The following is a 23482-nucleotide window of genomic DNA, read 5'->3' as shown; positions in this document are numbered from 1 at the left end:
TTTTCTTGGATTTTTTATTTGTTTATTTTTGTTTGTTTGTTTGTTTTTGGTCTCAGCAGTACTCACTCGTAGAGCTCTGAGAACTGTTTGTGGTGGGGGGCAGAGTTGATCTCCTGGCCTTGAAACCTGAGTCGGCCCCAGTGTTCCTTTACCACTTCCAGCTGCTTCCACAGGAGGAGGAAGGACTTCAACAGAGCAAGGGACTTCACTGCATCATGTGGGCCCTCTGGCAATGTGGAGGCCTTTGGGCGACTTTCCAACGGACTTGGGCAGAGTCCTGGCAGTTTGGACCAGTGTGGCTGGAAACAAGGCAGAAATCCTTTATCAATTGTGGTTTAAGATGAGATAAGTTTATATATATCCCATGCAAAATAACATCCAGGAGAAATGGCTTACAGGTCTCTAGCATGTGTAGAAAAAAATCTAGATAGCTCAATATCCTTGCTGAGCAGGCAGGACAGAAGCAGCTCTGCCTCAGCTTGCTGTTTGCATTTTGAACCATTGGTTTTTATATTTTATTTTTAGCTTTTGAAGACATTGGCCTCGATCTCATTATGTCGCTGAGAGCAACCTTGAACTCTGTCATTCTGCTCCCCTCTCCCAAGTGCCAAGGTTATAGGTATGAGACTACACATTTGGCTTTGAACGTCTACCTTCAAAACCAGAATCTTCCTAAAGAGAAAATGGAAGGAAGGAAGGAAGGAAGGAGAGAGAGAGAGAGAAAGAAAGAAAGAAAAAAACTAGAGAACGAGGTAAAGAGAAAAAGAGAGAAGGTGTGTAAGGGATTGGAGAGGGATTGCTGCTCTTCCAGAGGACCTGAGTTCAATTCCCAGCACCCATGTCAGATGGCTGACAACTTTTTATAACTCCAGCTCAGAGACTCTGGAAGCCTCTCCTGACCACCATAAGCCCCCGGACAGAAGGTGGCACATCCATTCATATACACGATGAAAAAACAAATCTTAAAAATATAAACTGAGGGCAGGTGGCTCAGTGGTTAAGAGTACTTGCTACTCTTTCAGGAGACCTGGTTTTGGTTCTCAGCACCCACAAGCTGACTTACAACCACCCCCTAACTCCAGTTCCAGGGAGTCTGAAACCTTCTGACCTCTCTGGGCACCAGGCACATACATACGTGCAGGCAAATACTCAAACACATGTAATAAAATAAACATATCTTTTCAAAGCTTATTATTTATTTATTTAATTGTTTATTTAAGAAAGAAAAGATAATGTATAACCTACTAGAGACTGAAGTCTTCCCCATCCTCCAAAGTGGAGCTGTAACGGATGGTTCTTTGGGGATTTAACCCATTTTATGTATCAGAAAGCAGAACTGATGTGGGATTTCCCTCTGTATGCTCTGAATACCATTGGTTAATAAAGAAACTGTCTTGGGCCTGCACAGAGCAGAATACAGGTAGGCAGGGAAAACTAAACTGAATGCTGGGAGAAAGAAGGTGGAGTCAGGAAAAGCCATGTAGCCCTGCCAGAGACAGACGCTAAAACTTTACCCATGGCGATACACAGATCAATAGAAATGGGTTAAAGTACGATGTAAGACCTAGCCCATAAGAAGCTAGAGCTGATAGGCCAAGCAGTGATTTAATGAATACAGATTCGGTGTGGTTATTTCAAGTCTGGGCAGCCAGGAACAAACAAGCAGCCTCCTACTACACAGAACTTGGGTTCACCCTGCACAGCTGACAACTACCTATAAATCCAGCTCTGGGAATCTGACACCTTCCATCCTTTAAAAGCAAAATGGAGAACATTTTGCTTGGATTTACTATGGCATACTCACGTTTCCTTCGATTAACTCATTAAGACAGGGTCTTGGTAGTCCTGGATCATCTGGTAGTCTCTGTAACAGAATGTTTGCAAACGTGTGACGATCCTCCTGCCTCAACCTTCAGTTCTACTGTAAAATTAGGGTTTGCTCATTAGTACTTAAACAAGCATTGGTCCTAGTGGATGTGGGAGAAGCACAGCTTCAGGCCAGCCAGTGAGAGCTAGGAAGGCCAGGGCCACCCAGAGGCGGATAATCACCTTGGGGGCCTGAGTTCAGCTGCTCCCTGGTACAAAAGAGGGGCTTTGTTTTGCAAGCCAGATGGCAAATCCTGTGGCTTAGAACATTCCGACAGCAGAACTAGAAACTGGAGGAGCAACTTGGTGTAATTGGACCCTGCATAAGCATTATACTACAGGAAGGTGTGTCTGGCATAGAGAGGGCTGGCCAGAGCAAGTCAGGAAGAACTGGCATCCAGGCCCAGGGGAGCAAAGTGTCCATGGACAGCTAGCAACCTCTCAACTGTGCAGCCTTCTCGGCAAACAGTCTGTGGACTTCCAGATGTCGTTTCCTTAATCCTTAGAACGCTTTCATCAGATGAAATCTGACCGAGCAAGGCCAAGAACAGTGACATGCGGGGTGCAGCCTGCAGACCACAGGATTGGTCCCCGCTGCTGAAAAATCACTGCGTTAGGGTAAACCTGGGCCTCCCTGGGCTGCAGTTTTAAAGACTCTGAGTCAGTCTACCCCATAGAGTTTAGGAGACCCTGAGAGATCACAACACATATGGCATAGCTGCCACGGGCGCTCGGGGACTTGGCTCAGGAGCGGTGCGGGGTCTGGTGTTTCCTGCCCATATAGATAGCTAAATGCTTCTAAATGAAACTCGGTTCCAAGGACCAGGGGTACAGCTCAGTGGCGAAGTTGGGTGTGCCATGCTTGAAGCCCTGGGTCTGCTATCAGCGGCACACACATCACAAAGTAAAACCAATCAAAATAAATATCATTAAATAGATTTACTTCTTAATATATTTGTATTAAAGGGAGCCACTTCTAAACATTTTATTTTATTTTATTTTTAAATAAACTTTGCTTTTTTCAAAAGATACTTGGAAACTAGTCAGGCAGAGGTGGCTCACACCTTTAATCCCAGCACTCTGGAAGCAGAGGCAGGTGGGTCTTTGAGTTTGTGGCCAGCCTGGTCTACAGAGTGGGTTCCAGGACAGCCAGGGCTACACAGAGAAACCCTGTCTTGAAAAATCAAAAATTAACCAACACAAAAAATTGGATATTAAAAAAAATCACAAAAATCACACAGCATAATTTAGACAGATCCAAAGTCTGTACATCTCAATGAAATTCTCTATAGTCAGAACAGCCAAAGCTCTGGAGCCCCACGCTAGGTTTTACACTTTCATTATAGAATATTTTATGCACTTACCACTAAAACTGAAAAATCCACAGCTGAGTTGGAACTAGAAAAACAATTAACTTTATATCCTTTTTAATAACTTGTATTCATCACCTGCCTTCATTTCATTTTAATTTTTTAAGATTTATATTTATTTTTAGTTATGAGTATGTGTGTTAGGGTGTTGTGGGAGGCCACTTTCTTGTTTCCTGGCCGCCTAGCTGCTCAGACCTGAATAATCACACAAAATCTATATTATTTAAAACACTGCTTGGCTAATGACTCTAGCGTATTTATAGCTAACTCATATCTTAAATTAACCGATTTCCATTAATCTGTGTATCCCCATGAGATTGTGGCTTATTGGGTAAAGTTCTGGTGTCTGCTGGTGTCTGTCTCCAGTAGGGCTACATGGCTTCTCACTGACTCTGCCTTCTTTCTCCCAGCATTCAGTTTAGTTTTCCCTGCCTAGCTCTACTTTGCCCTATCAGGCCAAGCCAGTTTCTTTATTCATTATCCAATAAAAGCAACACACAGACAGAAGGACTTCCCACCTCATTGTGGGTGTAGGGGGTGCTATAGGCACAGGAGTACAGGAGCCAGTGTAGGCCAGAGGTCCTGGATCTACATAGGGCTGGAGTCACAGGCAGTTGTGAGCTGCCTGATGTGAGTGTTGGGAATCGAACTCAGGTCCTCCTGAAGAGCAGCACGTTCTCTTAACTGAGAGTCGGTGTCACGGGGTATTTGATTGCTCGGTGTGAAAATGTGTTGCTGTTTTACCTTGCCTTCCTAAGGCACCTTCTGATTGGTTTAATAAAAAGCTGAAGGGTCAATAGGTAGGCAAGGGGCTTCCGGAGAGAGAAAAGCACTCTGGGAGGAATCTGAGAAATCCAGGAATTTGCCAGCGAGACACAGAAGAAGTCGTATGCACAGTACTGAAGAGAGGTAATGAGTCACGTGGCAGACTGTGCATTAATACAAATAGGTTCATTTAGGTTTCAAGAGCTCATTGGGAACAAGCCTAAGCTAAGGCAAAGCTTTCACAATTAATAAAAAGTCTCTGTGTCATTATTTGGGAACTGGTGGTCCAAAGGAAGTCTGACTACAGGTCAGTGTCCTTCTGTCATTCTAAATTGTGTGTGTTCACATGTGGAGGTCAGAGGACAGCTGGGGAAGCAGGGGTCAGAGGTCAGGGGGTCAGAGGACAGCTGGGGAAGCAGGGGTCAGAGGTCAGGGGGTCAGAAGACAGCTCGGGGAGGCAGGGGTCAGAGGACACCTGGGGAGGCAGTTTTTGCTTTCTATCATATGGGTCATTAGGCTTCATGACAAGTACCTTTATCTACTAAGCCATTCCAGTATTTTTTTAAATTATTCGTGCGTGCATGTGTGTATGTGTGTGTGTATGTGTGTGGGGGTGTATGTGTGTGTGTGCTTCTTCTCTAATTTAAGTCTTGCCCAGGGGGACAACCTGTTACTGTGACAAGCTCACTCGATGCAGTCAAGCCTCAGAGGGAAGGAGGAAGAGCGGAGACAGTTTCCCCGAGGAGAGTGGTTTGGAGGGGGACATCTGCAAACAAACAGAGCGGGTCCTCTGAGGAGAGACGTTTGCCACTGCAAGTGAGGTTAGGAAGACAGCCTGGTCCACACGCCAAAAGGAAGAGACCGCGAGGAGAAATGCTGCGAGGAGCTCAGAGTATTTTAAAGTAATGAGGGCTTTATAAGGAAAGAAGTGACAGGACCCAGCCCACACTTCAGAACGGTATCCTGGGGGATGGAGTGATGGCTCGTGTTAGGATGCAGCTCCTCCTCCTGAAGAGGACCAGAGTTCGGTTCCCAGCACCCACATAAGGTGGCTCACAATGGCCTGCAACTCCAGCTGTAAGGGATCTGACGCTCTCATCTACCCTCTGTGGGCACCTGCACAGATGCAGCAGACAGACAGACAGACAGACAGACAGACAGACAGACACACACACACACAATAAATAAATACAATTAAAAATTAAAAACAAAAAAATGACAACAGTGTTAGAGAGGGGGCTGGGAAAGAGGAATACACACCTGTAGCTGGCTTGTGGGGTTTCTGTCCCACCCAGTATCCCACAGCCGGCAAGTCCCAAAGAAAATCTCACAGAGTCTACATTAGGTTATAAACTGATTGGCCCATTAGGTCAGGCTCCTTATTAGTCCTTGTAACTTATATTAACCCATTATCATTATCTATGTTAGCCACACGGCTCAGTACCTTTCTCAGCATGGCAGCTCACATGTTGCCTCTTCGGTGATCTGCGCAGGAGTGGCAGAGAGCTTCCTGCTTCCCAGAATACTCCCAATCTCTTTGCTCCACCCCTACTTCCTGTCTGGCTTTCCTGCCTATACTGCCTGCCTGGCCAATCAGTGTTTTATTAAAATATGATTGACAGAATGCAGACAATTCTCCCACACCACACACCCACTATTAGTGGGAGTGCAAATGGGTAGAGCCACTGTGGTAATCAGTGTGGAGCCATCTCGGAAACCTAAAATTAGGGCTTCCACAGAACCCAGCTATGCTACTCCTGGCATTTACTCAAAGGAGTCTATATTCTACCACAGAGATAGGATCTGTGTTTATATGTTTATTGTTGCTCTGGAGGTAAAGCAAGGAAATGCAATCAGACTCGCCGTCTATCAGGGGATGAACAGATAAGGATGATGGAGGAGGGTTATCTGTCTATTGTGTTAATTTCATTGGTCAATAAAGAGACTGCCTTGGCCCCTTGATAGGACAGAAAATTAGGTAGGTGGAGTAAACAGAACAGAATGCTGGGAAGAGGGCTATGAGGCAGAAGCCATGGAGCCAGCCACCAGGTCAGACATGCTGAATATTTCCCAGTAAGCCACCACCTCGTGGTTCTACACAGATTATTAGAAATGGGTTAATATCAAGATATGAGAGTGAGTCAGTAACTAACTCTCTAGAGGTAATGGGCCAGGCAGTGCTTAAATGAATACAATTTGTGTGTTGTTATTTCTGGGACTAAGCTAGCCATGCGGGAGCTGGGCAGGATGAAAAGCAGGCCTGCCCGCAGCCCCTCAGGAAGTAGGGGTGGAGCAAAGAGACTGGGAGTTTTCTGGGACACAGGAAGCTCTCTCGCCACTCCTGCGCAGACCACTGAAGAGGCAACATGTAACTTGCCCAGCTGAGAAAGGTACGGAGCCATGTGCTAACATAGATAATGATAATGGATTAATGTAAGTTACAAGGACTAATAAGGAGCCTGACCTAATGGGCCAATCAGTTTATAATCTTATGGAGTCCTGTGTGTGATTTTCTCTGGGACTTGCCAGCTGTGGGGTACTGGACGGGAACAGAAACCCCAACAAGCTGGCCCTCATATTACATATGGTGCCCAACGTGGATAACTGAATCCACAGAAAGCCTGAGAAAGCTTGGGAAAAAATAGAGTAAAGCATGTTTCCTTGGTAGCAGCAATTTCTCGGGTCTGCTCTGCTTGCTAGAGGCAAACAAGTGCTCTCATCTAAGAGAGGCTTCCTGACTCAGCTTTAGCTGCAAAACTTTGCAGCTCTTTTAAGAGGTCCTGCCACTAAACACTTAAACTGTGTTTAGGAAAATCTGAATGCATGCTTTTCGGTTTTCAGTCGTAGCAGGAAAAAAAGCTGCACTGTTTTAAAATGCCGGTTTTCTGGGCTGTCCTGCCAGGGCAAACTCTGACTCTTTCAGGCAGGCAGTCCGACTGAGTGTGGTCTGTGAGCAGAATGCTGCAGCTTGCTGGCAAGGACCTTGAAATGCCATAGAGTTGTGGCAGTGAACACAGCTCTGGCTGGTATCTCAGCCATGAGACTGGAGAGCTGGGGAGTGGGCTGAATCTGCTCTCCATATTGCTTAGTAAATTAAAGGCTCATGTGGTCAGAAAAAGAAAAATATACAGTAAAGAGAGATTCAAAGAGGAAGAAAACCTCTAAATGGTTTACAGTGTGTATATGCAGACTGAAAGTTAAAGTTCTTAAAGTTAAAAGTAAAGAAAGAGAGTAGTTGGGTGTGGTGGTACACACCTTTAATCCCAATGCCTGGGAGGCAGAGACAGACAGATCTCTGAGTTCAAGGTGTGGTAGCACACACCTTTAATCCTAGCACTGGGGAAGCAAAGACACATGGATCTCTGAGTTCAAGGTGTGGTAGCAAACACCTTTGAGCCCAGTACTGGGGAGGCAGAGACAGAAGGATCTCTGTGAGTTCAAGGACAGCCTGGTCTACAGAGTTATTCCAGGACAAAGATATACAGAGAACCTGTATCTAAAAGTAAAAGTAAAAATAAAAGAAATAGAGGTTAAAGTAAAGCCACATAAAGATGGAAAATACACAGAGAATCTTGATACTGTATACTATTATGCTCTCTTTGAATTGTTTGAATGCTGAGGAAGGAGAAACAGCTGCTAAAAGACTTTTGTTTATAAATGCTGCTGAACTAACCCAAGATAGGTATTTTGAAAATACCTTGGCTTCAAAACTGAAGTCAAAAGGTATGTTACTTTGGAGAAGAGATTTTGCTTTTGTTTCCACAGAAAATGAGAGGTTGTGGATTCATTCTGAGTTAAGAAAAATCCAGTATGATCAAGGAAGGCCACCTGAGAAATCTCCGACAGGAACAGATGGCCCAGATGTCTGAGTTCTTCATCCAGAACAGGTTCAAGACTGCTGCCTGAGATGATCAAGACTCACAGGATACTCCAGTCAGGACTTGATGATAATTCTAAATTTTCTTTAGGTCCCCATAAGATTATCAGCGCCCCCAACCAGCAGGAAGTAGCCTGAAATACTACGCCCACATTCCCAACAAATGGACTGTGGGTATTTTCCTTTGTTTAAAAAAAAAAAAGAGGGAAATGATGCGGGAGAATTGTCTGTATTCTGTCAATCATATTTTAATAAAACGCTGATTGGCCAGGCAGGCAGTATAGGTGGGAAAACCAGACAGGAAGTAGAGGTGATGCAAGGAGAACAGGAGAATTCTGGGAAGCAAGGAGGTTCCTCTGCCATTCCTGCGCAGACCACCGAAGAGGCAACATGTAAGCTGACAGCTGAAAAAGGTACTGAGCCCGTGTGGCTAACATAGATCAGAATAATGGGTTAAGATAAGTCATAAGAACTAATAAGTAGCCTGACCAAATGGGCCAATCAGTTTATAACCTTATGGAGTCCTGTGTGTGATTTTCTTTGTTGCTTGCCGGCTGTTGGGGTACCAGGAGGGACAGAAACCCCAACAAGTCGGCCCTCATGTTACATAAGGAAACATGGGGCCATAAGCAGAAGACACAGAATTCTTATTCAATGTGTAAACAAATGGATGGAACCAGGGAAGATTAAATAAGGTAAGTCAGGCTTAGGAAGATGGGCACTGATAGTCATGTGCATACTATAGCTTCTCCTTTTCATATATATATATATATCTGTGTGGAGGGAGGGAGGACAAATGTGTGGACACAGACAGTGTCCATGAGAGGGGAAAGAAAACTTTCTGGCAGGAAATCACCCTACCATTAAATCTCAATAACGCATGTCTGTGCTATGGTAGAGCCCCCCCCCCGCCCCGCCACACACACACACACACACACACACACATATACACACACACACACTCCGAGAGCCAAGGAAAAGAAAGACAACAGTCATGCTGGCTCATTAGTGTCCTTGAGTGTACGTGGGGCTAGGAAACAGACAACAGTAGGCTTCCAGAAGGTTGAGGCCCGAGAAGGAGGTATTTCAGGTAGGTGTCAAGCTGGTTCACTGACTGCAACATGCCACTTCCTGGCTTCTAGTTCACGAAGGATTATTTAGAGCTATTTTACATGATGGGGGAATGATTCTTGTGCCTGAAACTTCAGAAAGTTAAACTGAGGAGAGGCTGCCAGTCTGGCACCTCAGCTAGCTGAGGCTCTCACGCACAACTCTGGGATGCCCAACTCTACTGCTGAAACAAGCAACTTGCCAGGAAAGCATTAACTGAGCGTCTGTCTCGGGAGGCTCCCATGGACTCCCCAGAACCTTTGTTCTGTTTTAAAAACAAAACAACTGGAAGCCGAGGCTGGAAGATTGGAATTTAAGGTCAGCTGGACTATGGAGCAGGATTCCACCTCAAAAACATTTTAAAGTTAAAAAAAATGTTTTTAATTGGCTGGGAGTGCTGGTGCCAGGCCTTTAATCCCAGGGTTCAGGAGACAGAAGGAGGTCAACCTCTGTGGGTTCCAGGCCAGCCTGGTCTATATAGCAAGTTCCAGGTGAGCCAAGGCTACATGGAGCAGTGGCTCTCAACCTTCCTAATGCTGCAACCCTTTAATACAGTTCTTCATGTTGTGATGATCTCCAACCATAACATTATTTTCATTGCTTCTTTGTAACTGTAATTTTGCTAGTGTTATGAATGTAATGTAAATATCTGTGTTTTTTGATAATCCTGGGAGACCCCTGTGAAAGGGTCATTCAACCCTCAAAAAGAGGTCGGGACCCACAGATTTGACAACCACTTGGTGTGAGAGAATTGTCTGTATTCTGTCAATCATATTTTAATAAAACGCTGATTGGCCAGGCAGGCAGTATAGGTGGGAAAGCCAGATAGGAAGTAGGGGTGGAGCAAAGAGACTGGGAGTATTCTGGGAAGCAGAAAGCTCCCTCCGCAGTTCTGCCCAGACCACCAGAGAGGAAAGATGTAAGCTGCCCCACTGGAAAAGGTACTGAGCCATGTGCTAACGTAGATTAGGATAATGGGGTAACATAAGTTATAAGAGCTAATAAGTAGCCTGACCTAATGGGCGAATCAGTTTATAATCTTATGGAGTCCTGTGTGTGATTTTCCTTGGGAGTTGCCGGCTGTGGGGTACTGGGTGGGACAGATACCCCAACAAGCTGGCCCCTCATGTTACATATGGCGCCCACGTGGATAACTGAATCCACAGAAAGCTTGAGAAAGCTTGGGAAGGAATAGAGTAAAGCATGTTTTCTTGGTGGCAGCAATTTCTCGGGTCTACTCTGCTTGCTAGAGGCAAGCAAGCACTCTCATCTAAGGGAGGCTTCCTGACTCAGCTTTAGCTGCAAAACCTTGCAGCTCTTTAAGAGGTCCTGCCACGAAACACTTAAATGGTGTTGATGAAAATCTGAATGCATGCTTTTCGGTTTTCAGCTGTAGCAGGAAAAAAGATGCACTTTTTAAAAATGCTGGCTTTCTGGGCCGTCCTGCCAGGGCAAACTCTGACTCTTTCAGGCAGGCAGTCCGACTGAGTGTGGTCTGTGAGCAGAATGCTGCAGCTTGCTTGCTGGCAAGGACCTTGAAATGCCATAGAGTTGTGGCAGTGAACACAGCTCTGGCTGGTATCTCAGCCATGAGACTGGAGAGCTGGGGAGTGGGCTGGATCTAGCCGTCAAAGCCACGGCTTTCCGTATTGTTTTGTAAATTAAAGGCTCATGTGGTCAGAAAAAGAGAGATATACAGTAAAGAGAGATTCAAAGACAAAGAAAACCTCTAAATGGTTTACAGTGTGTTAAAAATATATGCAGGCTAAAAGTTAAAGTTCTTAAAGTAAAAAAAGAAAGAGAGTAGTTGGGTGTGGTAGCACACACCTTTAATCCCTGCACTGGGGAGGCAGAGACAGAGCTCTGTGAGTTCTGTACACCAGGACAGCCTGATGTACAGAGTTATTCCAGGGCAAAGATATACAGAGAATCTGTCTCAAAAAGTAAAAGTAAAAATAAAAGAAATAGAGGTTAAAGTAAAGCCACACAAAGATGGAAAATACAAAGAGAATCTTGATACTGTATGTTATTTTGCTCTCTTTGAATTGTTTGATTGTTGAGGAAGGAGCAACAGCTGCTAAAAGACTTTTGTTTATAAATGCTGCTGAACTAACCCAAGATAGGTATTTTGAAAATACCTTGGCTTCAAAACTGAAGTCAAAAGGTATGTTACTTTGAAGAAGAGATTCTGCTTTTGTTTCCACAGAAATGAGAGGCTGTGGATTCATTCTGAATTAAGAAAAATCAGCTTTGATCAAGGGAGGCCACCTGAGAAATCTCCAACAGGAACAGATGGCCCAGATGTCTGAGTTCTACATACAGAACAGATTCAAGACTGCTACCTGAGATGATCAAGACTCACAGGATCCTCCAGTCAGGACTTGATTGTAACTCTAAATTTTCTTTAAGTCCCCATAAGATCCTCAGTGCCCCCAACCAGCAGGAAGTAGCCTGAAATACTACGCCCACATTCCCAACAAATGGACTATGGGTATTTTCCTTTGTTAAAAAAAAAAGAGGGAAATGGTGTGGGAGAATTGTTACAACCACTGACATAGTCTCAAAAACAAACAGAAACTTTTAATTATATATGCGTATTATGTATTTATCTCTCTGAGTTAATTTGCGCGCATCAGTGCAGGTGCCTGAGGAGACAAGAGGAGGGAGTTGGATCCCTGGAACTGGAGTCACAGGTGGTTGTAAGTCACCTAGTATGGATACTGGGAACAGAACCCCGGTCCTCTGTAAGAGGAGCGGGTGCTTGTAACTACTGAGCCATCTCTCCATGCCCACCCCTACCAAAACAAACAAACAAAAAACCTTTTAAGTGAATAAAGTCAGTGGGAACTTAATCCTGAGACTCATGTGTAAGTAAATCCCCGAGAGTAGTTCTCCACGTTTCACCGACGACATTGTGGCATCAGCACGGTCCTGGCACCTGCTGGGAGCAGCCGTGGCAAGACAGCCCCTCGAGTGTGACTTTCAAAGTAGGCAAATCCTTCAGTACAACACAACGCTGGCCAAGTCTGTAGCCCACTTGCTAAGAATACCTGTGCACTGTCCAGTGTGGCCTGCCATTCAGGAGAACCTTCTGTGGTCATCTGTGCCTTGTCCAGTGTGGCCTGCCATTCAGGGCACCCCTCTGTGGTCACCTGTGCCTTGTTCTGTGTGGCCTGTCATTCAGGAGAATTCTCCGTGGTCACCTGTGCCTTGTCCTGTGTGGCCTGTCATTCAGAAGAACCTTCCCTGTCACCTGTGCCTTGTCCAGTGTGGTCTGCCATTTAGGAGACCCCTCAGTAGTCACCTATGCCTTGTCCAGTGTGGCCTGTCATTCAGAAGAACCTTCCCTGTCACCTGTGCCTTGTCCAGTGTGGTCTGCCATTTAGGAGACCCCTCAGTAGTCACCTATGCCTTGTCCAGTGTGGCCTGTCATTCAGAAGAACCCTCCGTGGTCACTTGTGCCTTGTCCTGTGTGGCCTGTCATTCAGGAGAACCCTCCGTGGTCACCTGTGCATTGTCCAGTGTGGCCTGCCATCCAGGAGACCCCTCCGTGGTCACGTGATAGCTGCCCAGCAGCACATCTTCCATTAGCACCTGCACGCCCACCAGCTCTCCATGGGCCACTTTGCGGTCACGGTCACTCAGCCTGCAGAGACACATCTAGAAACAAATAAAAATACCTTCCCATTTTGAAGAGGTCTTTCTATCTTTTATACATGGTTTTGAAGATAAATATCAACTGCAACTATATTTATAACCCTCACGCTCTCAACTAATACAATCAGAGTAATATCTCTAGCTTAAAGTCCTTGAATGTGTTAGGTTTCTGTGTAGGGGCAGCAAATCTCCTGACCTTACAGCAGATACGACAAATGTGTGGGATGGCCAGTTTTCTTTACAAGTCCAGAGATACTCACAGGCACGCGCTGGGGGGAAACCAGGAGAAAGACCCTAATTGTGAACTGTTATTGTCTCTGTTTTTGCTTTAAACCCTCTTGCTTTTACTGTTAATTTTTTTTAACTTATGGAGGATTTTAAACACACACAAATGCAAACAAATTACATCTATCTATATATTTGTAATTTGTTTGCATTTGTGTAATTTATATATGTATATATATATATATATATATATATATATATATATATATACACATGCCAGTATTGTCCCACCCTAACTTTCCACTCCCTATTCTGAAGCCAAGTTGTAGTTGAATTTTTGCCTTGATTTTAATACACACACATTTAAAAAATATGTTGGTGCTGACCTAATCATGAGAAAACATATTTTTTTTCAAAACAATTGAAATGTTTTTAAAAAGCATCAGGATAAACAGAACAATTAAAGAAAATTCCCTCCTCGGTCCTGCCTAAGCAGATCTCATGCCAGGTCAGGTGTCCTACGCCTCTCACTGTCAGGTGGCAGTTTCCCTAAGAGGCTCAGATGGTGGACTCCAGAGCGGCCCTTCCTCTAGGTCATTGCTGTCCTGGGAACTGCAGCTGAGTCTACAGCAAAGGCCCTTAACGACTGAGAGTGTGACTTTTTCCACAATAAGGAAATATGACTCCCCTTGCAGCCTCGGTGACAGCTTCATAGTTAAACACTCATTTATCTGATAAATTGCCACTGGCTAAAGCATGAACCTGGTGATGCTGCTTTACAGCCTGTGTTCAGGTCTCTCCAACAAGTGGAAGACAGACCTACCTGCATATCATACTCTAAGGTGTTTGGGACGCTGCTCATAGCTGGAAATGGTCCACCGTCTTCCAGAAACGCCCTCCATGGGAACATCGTAGACGCCTAAATGAAACAAGCAACAGACACGACAATGGTCTCATGCAGCTCTCGGATGAAGATGCTTACGCATGAGCAATACCTCTGCCTCCATCTCCAAAGGCCCCTCAGAAAGAGTTCTCATCGGAGCATGCTCAGTGACACAGAGAAAAGAGTGGCAGTCATTTCTAGTTCTCCTGAGATGGTCTCAGTGTAATAAGGAGACACCAACATCCAAAGTTCTAGAACAAGAGGGTTGTGGTGGCACACACCTGTAATTCCAGCACTTGAGAGACTGACACAGGAGGATTGTAAGTTTCAGGCCAGCTTTAACTAGATCAGTCGCGACCCATTGGGGGTTGAAAGATCCTTTCATAAGGGATGCCAAAGTCCACCAGAAAATACAGATATTTACATTATAGTTATAACAGTCGCAAAATTATAGTTATGATGTAGCAAGGAAAATAATTTTACAGTTGGGGGTCAGCACAACACGAGGAACTGTATTAAAGGGTCACAGCATTAGGAAGGTTGAGGACCACTGAGCAAGATAGTGAGACCCTGTCTCAAAAGAAACAAAACAAAGGAAGTTCTGGAATGATACAATACCAAGAGGGCATGTTTTTAAACAGCAAAAGTAAACTTAGTTAAGTGCTGTCCAGATTAGGGACCTATCAATGTCCTTCCCCATCACTGTGCCCCAATTTTCAGTATCACCTCAGGCCAGTGCTCCAGGTGGCACTGCTGACCCCCTCTTCTCTGCATTGCAGAACAACCAAGGCAGGTTCTGTTTCCTGTGGCACCGTGCAAACCCCGGATCCAGAGGACCGCCCACTGGGCTCAGTCTCTACCCTAGAGCGGCTTCATAGTCATTTCCTAAAGACTGTGACACAGGACACCCAGGGCCACCCAATCCAAGGCAGTATCCAAAGACATCAGCAGCACGGCAGCAGGCCCAGTGTCACGGCCAGCTCTGTCCTGTGGTTCTAAAAGAGGGGTGAGGGTTGGTTGGACCAAGAGTCACAGTCATTTAGCATGGAAGTATAGGACCTGCCTACGGTTGATGTCAAGGCATCTGTAATGTTTAAGTAGGATGTTTGCAGGGTGGTTTTAAAGCTATGTACACAAACTCGTTCCATCAGGAGATAGGGTTTAGTGCTTAGGGCTGGGTACACGCCTGTAATCCTAACACTTGGGACTGGAGACAGGAGAAACGGGAGTTCAAGGTTATATTTGCCTACTTACTAGATCAGCTTGGGATACACGACACTGTCTCTAGAGGAGCGGGCACTCAGAAGGAAAAGGAGCTTGTCACCAAGTCTGATCCCAGGTCCAGAGGTGGAAGGAAAGAACTGACTCCCGTAAACTGTCTTCTGACCTGATGTGTGCACACGTGGGAGCAGGAACACACACACACACACACACACACACACACACACACACACACACACACACACATGGAGTGGGGGGTAGAAAAGAAACTAAAATGGGGGTATATAGAAGGAGGAAGGGAGGTGACTCTCCGACCCTTTGAACATGGCTGAACTAAATGGCTCACTGTTAATGACTGGAACATGGCAGAAGCCAATGGTGTCAGTTCTGAAGACAGGTCATGCAATGGCCAAGGCTTCTACCTCAGGCTCCCTCTCTTGCTCTGGGGAAACCATTTTCCTCACAACCTTGAATGCGGATCTCCTGACAGCTACTGTCAGCTGGGTGGATAAGGCTGCAAGCAAACTTTCTCCTGCTATGTGCTGAGATGACGATCTTCAGGCCTGCGAACTCCTTGATTGCAATCCTTCAGAGACACAGCCGCCCTCCCCGAGCCAGCACTTCTCACCTAAGCTGCTCCCGGCTTCCTGCCTCTCAGAATCTGGGAGTGGTAATGGACGCTTACTGTCCTAACCGACCGAGCTGCGGGCAGCCTTGAGTTTGTGGCAACAGAAAAGTGACCTAAGATTTGGGAAGCTAATGCTGCTCTGACTCTGTCAGTGGTTTGATATCTGGCTTTCCTGAACTTTGACCTCTGTCGAACTGGTTAATGTGCCTGCTTGGGAGTAGTCGTAGTTGCTAGGATTACATTTGATAACACGTGTTGTAACCAGGGCAATCCAAAGCAGTCCCAGCATCTGACCTCTTTATGCATTGCCACTGCACCATGATCTATTGGGTAGAAAAGATCAAGTCTTTCGGGGCATCTTGTTTTGTTTTTCCATGACAGCTGTGAGCAGACAGGCTGTTGCTGCAATCATTCCATGGAACATGTGCAGAAAAGACCCTGCCTGAGTCTAACTCCTGGTCACGAGTCCCCGTGGCCCCCTGGGAATGAAGGAAGGCCAACGAAGACTGAGGGCCACTGAAGTGTGAAGACCCTGCCAAATGGGAGCCAAATGGAAATGAAGAGACAACACCCCTGCATTCCACACAGCGCTTCTGAAACTCACCTGGAGGCTCCGTGGATCTAGCGGCTGGGGCAGGCTGAGCCCTGAAGAAAAGATGCTCCTCCTGAGAGAGTCGCTCAGTGGTGGCAAACCATGGCACACGCCGTCTGCGACAGACTGGTGGGCGGCAGCATTTCCTGCTGCCAAAAATGTTCTGTCAAAGTGGGGTGAGAGTTTTTGCTTAGTATGGTTACTTATGCTTTCAAGGCCCAGAGCTTCTTCAAACTTACTGTACCAAGAGAATATTTTGAAAGAGTAACATGGTTTCTCCCTCAACCACACCACCTATGCGTCCTTTCCCTCTCATAGCCTAGAGCCCTTTGGGGGAAGGCAATCCTTGAAATGGGAGAATTGACACTTTCAGTTGAGAGAAGATATTGACAGAGCTATCAGGAAGCTGGCGAGTTCAGAAAGCACCAATTCTATGCCATTGGTGGACACCGGAAGTGAAGCTCTTGTGAATGAGGGACTGAGTTTTAAATTTTACTTAATTTTAACTCCTACTAACTTGAATTAGTCAGCCACATGTGGCTGCCAAACTGGGCGCCACACCAACAGCTCCAGCACAAAGGCTTCGGCTGTCTGCGGAACTCTTTTAAAGTTAGTAGCTGCAGTAACAGTTCGAATCTATAAAACCCAACTTCAGGTTAAGTGAGATCCAGGGGTGTGAGAGAGAACCCTTTGGTTTTGTCGAAACAAAATTTGGTTCTGCACATCAAGAGCCACAAACCCCGAAGACTAGAGCGTGACATTTTTAATGCAAGCAAGGACGAGAGGCATGTGGGATAATTCAGGGCAATTTCCTGCTCCCAAGGAAATAAGATTAGCAAGGAAGGACAGGGTTTCTAGATCTCAGCTGGCCGTCGCTAACACACACAGATGTCTAAGGTGCTGACCTGAGATAACCTGGGGGAGGGGATCTCTGAGAACTGATGTTTTCCGTGGAGACCAGAGAACGAAGACTCGCCAGGCTGAGGGAAATGTCAGCTTATGGAACTGAGGAGGTTAGCAGACCCTCTCTGTGTCAGGGAGACTTGGGAGTGCCTGAGGCCCATCAGTGAGTGTCTGTGGGCGGGCGTGGAACAGGAAAGCAACCCTGAGAGGTCGGAGTAGACCTGACAACCTACGACAGAGGTGAGCGCAGTGGCCAGGGCTGTCTAACTTCCAGCATCTCTCGGGAGCACCGCTTAGGGGAGCACCACTTAGAGCTCAGGCTGCTGCCAAGAGAAAGACCGGGGAGGGTGTTGTGTGAGCTCTGTAATTAAGGCCTGGTATTAGGGGTTGCCTAGGCACCTAGAAGGGCCTTGATAGTGTAAGCACAGCTTCTCCCTTCTCCCAGGATAAGGTTTCTGTGTCCACCCACACTCCTTATCAGGGGAGCTGGCACTCTTTCCACTGTCCCCGGGCAACGACTGTTTCCTGCCAGACCCTGGAGCCGGGCAAACAAACCCATTGTGTCCTCCCCAGTAACCCGGGAAGACCACACCCTCTTCTACTGCTGAGTCTGCCTCCTTTGGGCCCTGCGTGTACACTGTATTCACACATGGCCTGCTGTGGCCGGCAGGACATCCTCTCCTTCTGTGAAGGCACAGCACTAACAAACCACTATTGATCTTATCTGGTCCAGGCTTTGGTGCCCTTCCTTCAGCCGTCACAGAACCCAGGGTAGAATCTTTTCCTCACTGACAGGGTGACTAGGAGGCAGTAAAACAAACCATAACTAACTGACTTGGCATTCATTCCAGGGTGACCGCGTTTAAACACATGTGACTCAGTGATGTGGCATCGGAAAGGGAAATACTTTTTCCGTCAGCAGAAGTAGGGGCCTATGAACTCAATAGTGGAGCACTTAGAGGGTGAACAAAACTGATTGATGGCCTCTGTGTGTGTGTGCATGCACAGCATGTGTCCATGTGTGTGTGTGTGTGCATGTGTGTCGACACGGAACATGCTAGCATGCATTCAACCACTGAGCTAAACCCTAGCTCTTCACTCTCTTTAGGACGGAGGCTGGAGTTTCCTAAAGGTGACACAAACTCTGCTCCCGGTTTCTTTCTACTTCCATGTGATCTCTTAGTGGAGATGACGGCATACCAAGTGCGGCAGTGACATGGTGTGGCTAGAGTGTTCACAGTTCCGAGCCAGGAGCTGCCTGCGATCCAACAGCGAACGTCACACAGGCCGTCGCCTCCACCCACAGAGCCCAAGGCACCAGTAAGGCTTCCCCCTTCCCCTAAAATTTCCAAGATCTCTCTATGGCACATATAGTATACATGTGCCATATATATATATACCCTACATATGCTTACTTAAAATGTTGGTATCAAAAAGCAGGCCATTTGAACAGAAACACATTTCAGCACAAGTCATGAACGTGAAAGCACAGTGACTGGGAATAGCTTCTTCCATTGCACGGCTCCTTTCGCGGACTCCTGCTGTCTCTACCACCAGTTCTCAGGGTCTCCCTGCCCTCCTCGCCTCCTCCCTTCCTCCCTCCTTCAGGGGCCAGCTTTGTTCAATCTTTCTTGTTCAGTCTCTGACACGATCTTTCTTTCCCGCTCTCTTTTGTGGGTTTACTTTAGAAAATATTATGTGTCTGTTGTATGGTGGCGGGAATAAGTGCACGTGAGTGCTGGTGCCCCCAGAGGCCGGAAGTGGGTGTCAAGATCTCCTAGAGCTGGAGTAGCAGGTGGATGCGGACCGCCTGATGTGGGTGCTGGGAACCGAACTCTGATCCTGTTCAGGAACAATATGTACTCTCAATCGCTGAGCCATCCCTCCAGCCCTGATGTGTTCTGTTATTGTCTTAGAAAGCTTATGAAGTATTTGGGAACAAACGGTTACCAAAGTGGCCTCAATTCTTGGCAAACTTCTAGAGCCCTGTGAAGAAACCAAGGTATTAGGGGACGTTGCCCTCTGCTATGGCATGACCATTGCCTTCTTGAACACTTAGTGGTAGTGATTACAGGCAGAAGACCAACACAAGACTACGCCCCTGAAAGCTCATCATGATGGGACAGAGGGGCTCACGCTGCAACACCCCTCTCTTAGTCTATATAAGCGGCAAACAGTTGTCTGGGAATGTGGTAAGACCGGACAATTGGTTTTTCACAGTGTGGCTGCCCATGTTCTTGTAACCATCACTTCCCCCACAAGTGACCCAAATTAAACTCAAGCTATGCTTGGCGGGACTGTTTCTTAGGTCTGTATGCCTGCATCCTCTGAGGAGGGTAGCATTTGTCTCCCAGGAAGTCAACAGAACTCAAGGCTATGTCCTTCCTTACCTTCCCAGTTCCTCTGTCCACATGCTAGAGGCTGTGAGCTGGAGATGATTTTCAACACAAGGGTTCATGTGTTGGAAGCTTATTAGGGAACTGTACAATGTCCTTATTAAGGGGGACCACAAGAACATAACTGTGTGGCCAATCTTTGTTGTTTTAGTTTGATTGGCTTAGAATTACCTAGGAGACACCCAACTGGGTGTGTCTCTGGCGATGTTTCTGGAGAGGTTAAATTAAGATGGAAGAGCCACCGTTAATGTGGGTAACGCCATCACAGGCGGAAGCTTTCCTGTCCCACAGTCGATCTCAGATGACCACTCAGAGGCTTAATATTACTTGCAAATGCTCGACCAATAGCTCAGGACTGTTACTAACTAGATCTTACAACTCAACCAATTTCTATCACTCTGTGCAGACCCGAAGCTCGTGGCTTTCACCTCGATCCCATTTTGTGCATCTGACTCATTATCCATCTGGCTGGCACCTCCTCTGGCTCCACCCTTCCTTATCCCATCATTCTGAGCTTGGCTTTCCTGCCTAATTTTACCCTGTTCAGCTATTGGTCAGTCAGCTTGTTTATTAAACCAGTCATAGTGACATGTGTTTACCCAGTGTACAGAAGGATTATTCCACAGCACACCACCTCATGGACTGGGATGTCAGGCTGAATAAAACAGGAAGAGGATGAAGCAGGTGAAGCGCCGACATTCATCTCCTTCTGCTCCCTGACGCCCCTACTTCCATTCTTTTCTGGCTGTGATGGACTACACCCTTAAACTGTGAGCCGAAATGAGCCTTTCCTTGTTAAGTGATTTTTGTTGGTTATTTTGTCAGAGCAAGAAAAACAAACTCCCATCCTTTTAGCACCAGATCCTCTTTTACCTCTTCCCTCTCCATTAGAGACTTTTCTACCAAACATGTATTAGTTCGGTGAATAATTTTATGTCAACTTTACATAAGCTGGAGTCATTTGGGATCAGGGAACCTCAACTGAGAAGTCCCCACCCCCGGCAGACTGGCCTGTGAGAAAGCCTTTGGCACATCTTTTTGACTGTTGACTGATGTGGGAAGGTCCAGTTCTCTGTGGGTGGTGCCAACCCTGGGCTGTGGTCCTGGGTCCTATAAGAAGGCAGGTTGAGCAAGGCACGGGAACAATCCAGTAAGCAGCTCCCATTCATGGCCTCTGCGTCAGTTTCTGCCTCCAGGTCCCTGTCCTGACATCCCGGGATGACGGACTGCAAACTGTAAGAGGAAACAAGCCTTTTCCTCCTTAGTTGCTTTTGGTCATGATGCTTTATGAGAGCATAGAAATCCTAACTGAGACTGTAGTTTTTCCTATTTTATTTATTGTTTTTGTGGTTGTTTTGTTTGGGAATAGGGTCTGACACAGCTCAGGATGGCTTTGGACTCACTGTATATGGAATGTTCTGGGGTTACAGGTTTGCACTACCTCACCTGACTTGTTTTTGTGGGAGACATGATCTTCCTGTGTAGCTCTGGCTCTCCTCGTATTCACTATGTAGACTAGGCTGGCCTTGAACTCACACCTGCCTCTGCCTCCTGAGTGCTGAGATTAAAGGAGTGCGCCACCACACCCGACGGTATTTTCCCATTTCTAAAGAAAATTTACAATGACATCTAACCCTGGGACTGCAGAAAAGGGTGGGGGCTATGGGGTCAGGTAAGGAGCGTAAGCACAAGTCTTACCACAATAGCCTGGGTGACCCTGGGCGAGTAACAAAACACCTCTGAATTTCTCTTTCCTTTTCTGTAGAGGCTGTAAAAATAGCTTCCAGCCCACGGACTTGGCACACAGTGGTGTCAGAACCGACACAGTGGCACAGCCAAGCCCCTACCTCCGTCATCATGTCCTGTGTCTAAGGCTCCAGTTCAAACAAACAAACAAAAGAAGAGAAAGAAGAAGATGAAAGAGAAAAGAGAGTGAGAGAGAAAATGTGACATTTTCTTTAGTTATATCATCGAGACTTTGGAAATACTGAAAGAGCCTGGCCTCCCTGTGACAAGGCATTCAGGTCCTCAGTCAGCACAGCCTGGCCAGGACCCACTGCAAGTGTTACAGCCCTGAGGGAAAAGGTATCCTGGCAGCCCCGAGCCAAGGAATACCATGAAGTCATACTACACAAGAAACCTCATGTGAGATTTATCAGGAGATTTATCAGAGGTGGCTGCCTCTGTTCTGGGGGAGATTCGGGCAGAGACCTGAGCAGGAGGTTGGCTTTATATAGGGTTTCTTGTGTTGGGGCAGACTTCCCAGGGTGACCTGGGATTGGTTGGGTTTGGGGCTGGTTTTCTCTGTGGGGCAAAGCTTGGCTGCCTGTATCTCAAGGGGCTGGAAATGGCCATTATGACTGCTGAAGTCGGGGGCGGGGCCTGGCCGCTTGTGCACCTCCAGGGGTTTACACCCTCTATCAGAGTCTGCCCAGCACAGCTTGTGAACAACACCCAAGACGCCATGAAAGGAGCCAATGAGAAGGCTTGCTGGGTCTAAGCCTGGAGAGCTGAGTTCTACCCCCAGAGCCCATAAGCTGGTTTGCCATTTAGGACTTTGGCACTTAACACCTGCTAATAAATCATAAATACAAATCTCTCTGCAGACCAACGCAACATCCAACTCTTCAAATGTCCCTGCCATACCTGTATGCTTCCTTATCAACACATGGCTGGGTGCCCCTAGGAGGCCTACCCAACCTCATGGGAAGGAGCTGCCAATAGCTAGATACCAGGCAAGCTGCTTTAGACAGGACCTCAGAGAGTGGTGGACACTCAGGATGTGAATTGGAGCTTTTCCTTGGAAGCAAGAATATGACAAAATCTGCCTTCACCGGCCGGGCACAGTTTCAGCTCTGTACCTTCTCCAATACTAGAGACTGCGGCCCTGGCCTTGTGCAAAGCACATGTCCCATGAAACTCCCAGATGGTCTTAAGTCACATGTAGTCATCTGAATGGCTAGAGGCACTTAAAACAGACCAGCATAAAAATAAGACCACATTTAAGATGGAGCAAAACTAAAGAAGAGCCAAGGAGCAAGAAGGCGGTGCTGGTCCATGCACGTGCCCTGGAGTTCCTAAAGGAGGCTTGGAGTTGGTCCATTCCTCAGACATCTCTCAATTCTCCTACTCCCAGTCACCCCTAAAGGCAACAGGACACATAGAGTAGAAGCACTTTTTACATGACAGTTTCACCCTGTTTTACAAGATGCCTCTGAAGGACTTCCTCCTCCATCAACCCCCAAACTGCAAAGGAATTCTATTCTGGAACACAGAGGATGGCAAACTTTGGATTAAAGAGTCAAATGTTCTTATCTGCGGCTTTGTTGACCCTATTCCATTCCTTAGCTGGAGAGAGACCATTCACAAATAAATGGGCATGTTCTGGGCACAGTGGCTCATGTGTAAACCTAGTACTTGTGAGGCTGAAACACGAGGATTGTCATGATGGCAGCCTGGTCGACAGAGTAAGAACTTGTCTAAAAACAAAAACAAAATAAAAATAAAGAAAGAAAAATAACTAAATAACAGGCATGACTTTGTTCAGTAAAACTATTTGTGGACTCTGAAATAAGAAATTCATGGTTTTTTGAGTGTGTGTGTGTGTGTTTGCTTGCTTTATTTTGAAACAAGGTCTTACTGTGTAGTATTGGTTAGCCTGGAACTCACCATGCAGACCAGGCTGGCCTTGAATTCAGGAAGAGCCATCCGCGTCTACCTCCTGAGTCCGGGATTAAAGTCATGCACTACCATGCCCACCCCATGTAATTTTCATGTGTCACTACATACTATTTTCTTACTGATTTTTCCCCAACCATTTAAACATGTAAAGGCCATACCCCTAGTCCGACGGCTACTCAAAAATAGGCAGATGCCTGTAGCAGACTCTGCCATGTCCTGACATACATGGATAAGACTGGTCTGAAGCATCCATTCAGTGCAACCATTTACATCCAAGGAAAATGCTGGCCTTATCTAGCACTACAGAT

At 46.4% G+C, this 23482-nt stretch overlaps 1 protein-coding gene across 3 annotated transcripts in view; it reads right to left on the bottom strand.

The window, feature by feature from the left end:
- Positions 1 to 23482, bottom strand: part of LOC125394476 (uncharacterized) — a 184542-nt gene that overhangs the window by 39709 nt on the left and 121351 nt on the right. For 2 of the 3 annotated variants that reach the window (XM_087910709.1, XM_087910711.1), the window contains exons 31-35: positions 16207 to 16357; positions 13694 to 13789; positions 12496 to 12648; positions 1805 to 1864; positions 67 to 299 (exon numbers count right to left, since the gene is read on the bottom strand). In XM_087910709.1, coding sequence (XP_087766835.1) covers positions 67 to 299; positions 1805 to 1864; positions 12496 to 12648; positions 13694 to 13789; positions 16207 to 16357 — 693 coding nt within the window. The remainder of the gene's footprint in view (positions 1 to 66; positions 300 to 1804; positions 1865 to 12495; positions 12649 to 13693; positions 13790 to 16206; positions 16358 to 23482) is intronic. The other variant, XM_087910712.1, reaches the window with a different exon arrangement.

Source organism: Myodes glareolus, chromosome 1 (genome assembly GCF_982192425.1).
Source record: "Myodes glareolus chromosome 1, mMyoGla1.1, whole genome shotgun sequence".
Lineage (NCBI taxonomy): Eukaryota > Metazoa > Chordata > Mammalia > Rodentia > Cricetidae > Myodes > Myodes glareolus.
This window is presented reverse-complemented; position numbering and strand designations above follow the sequence as displayed.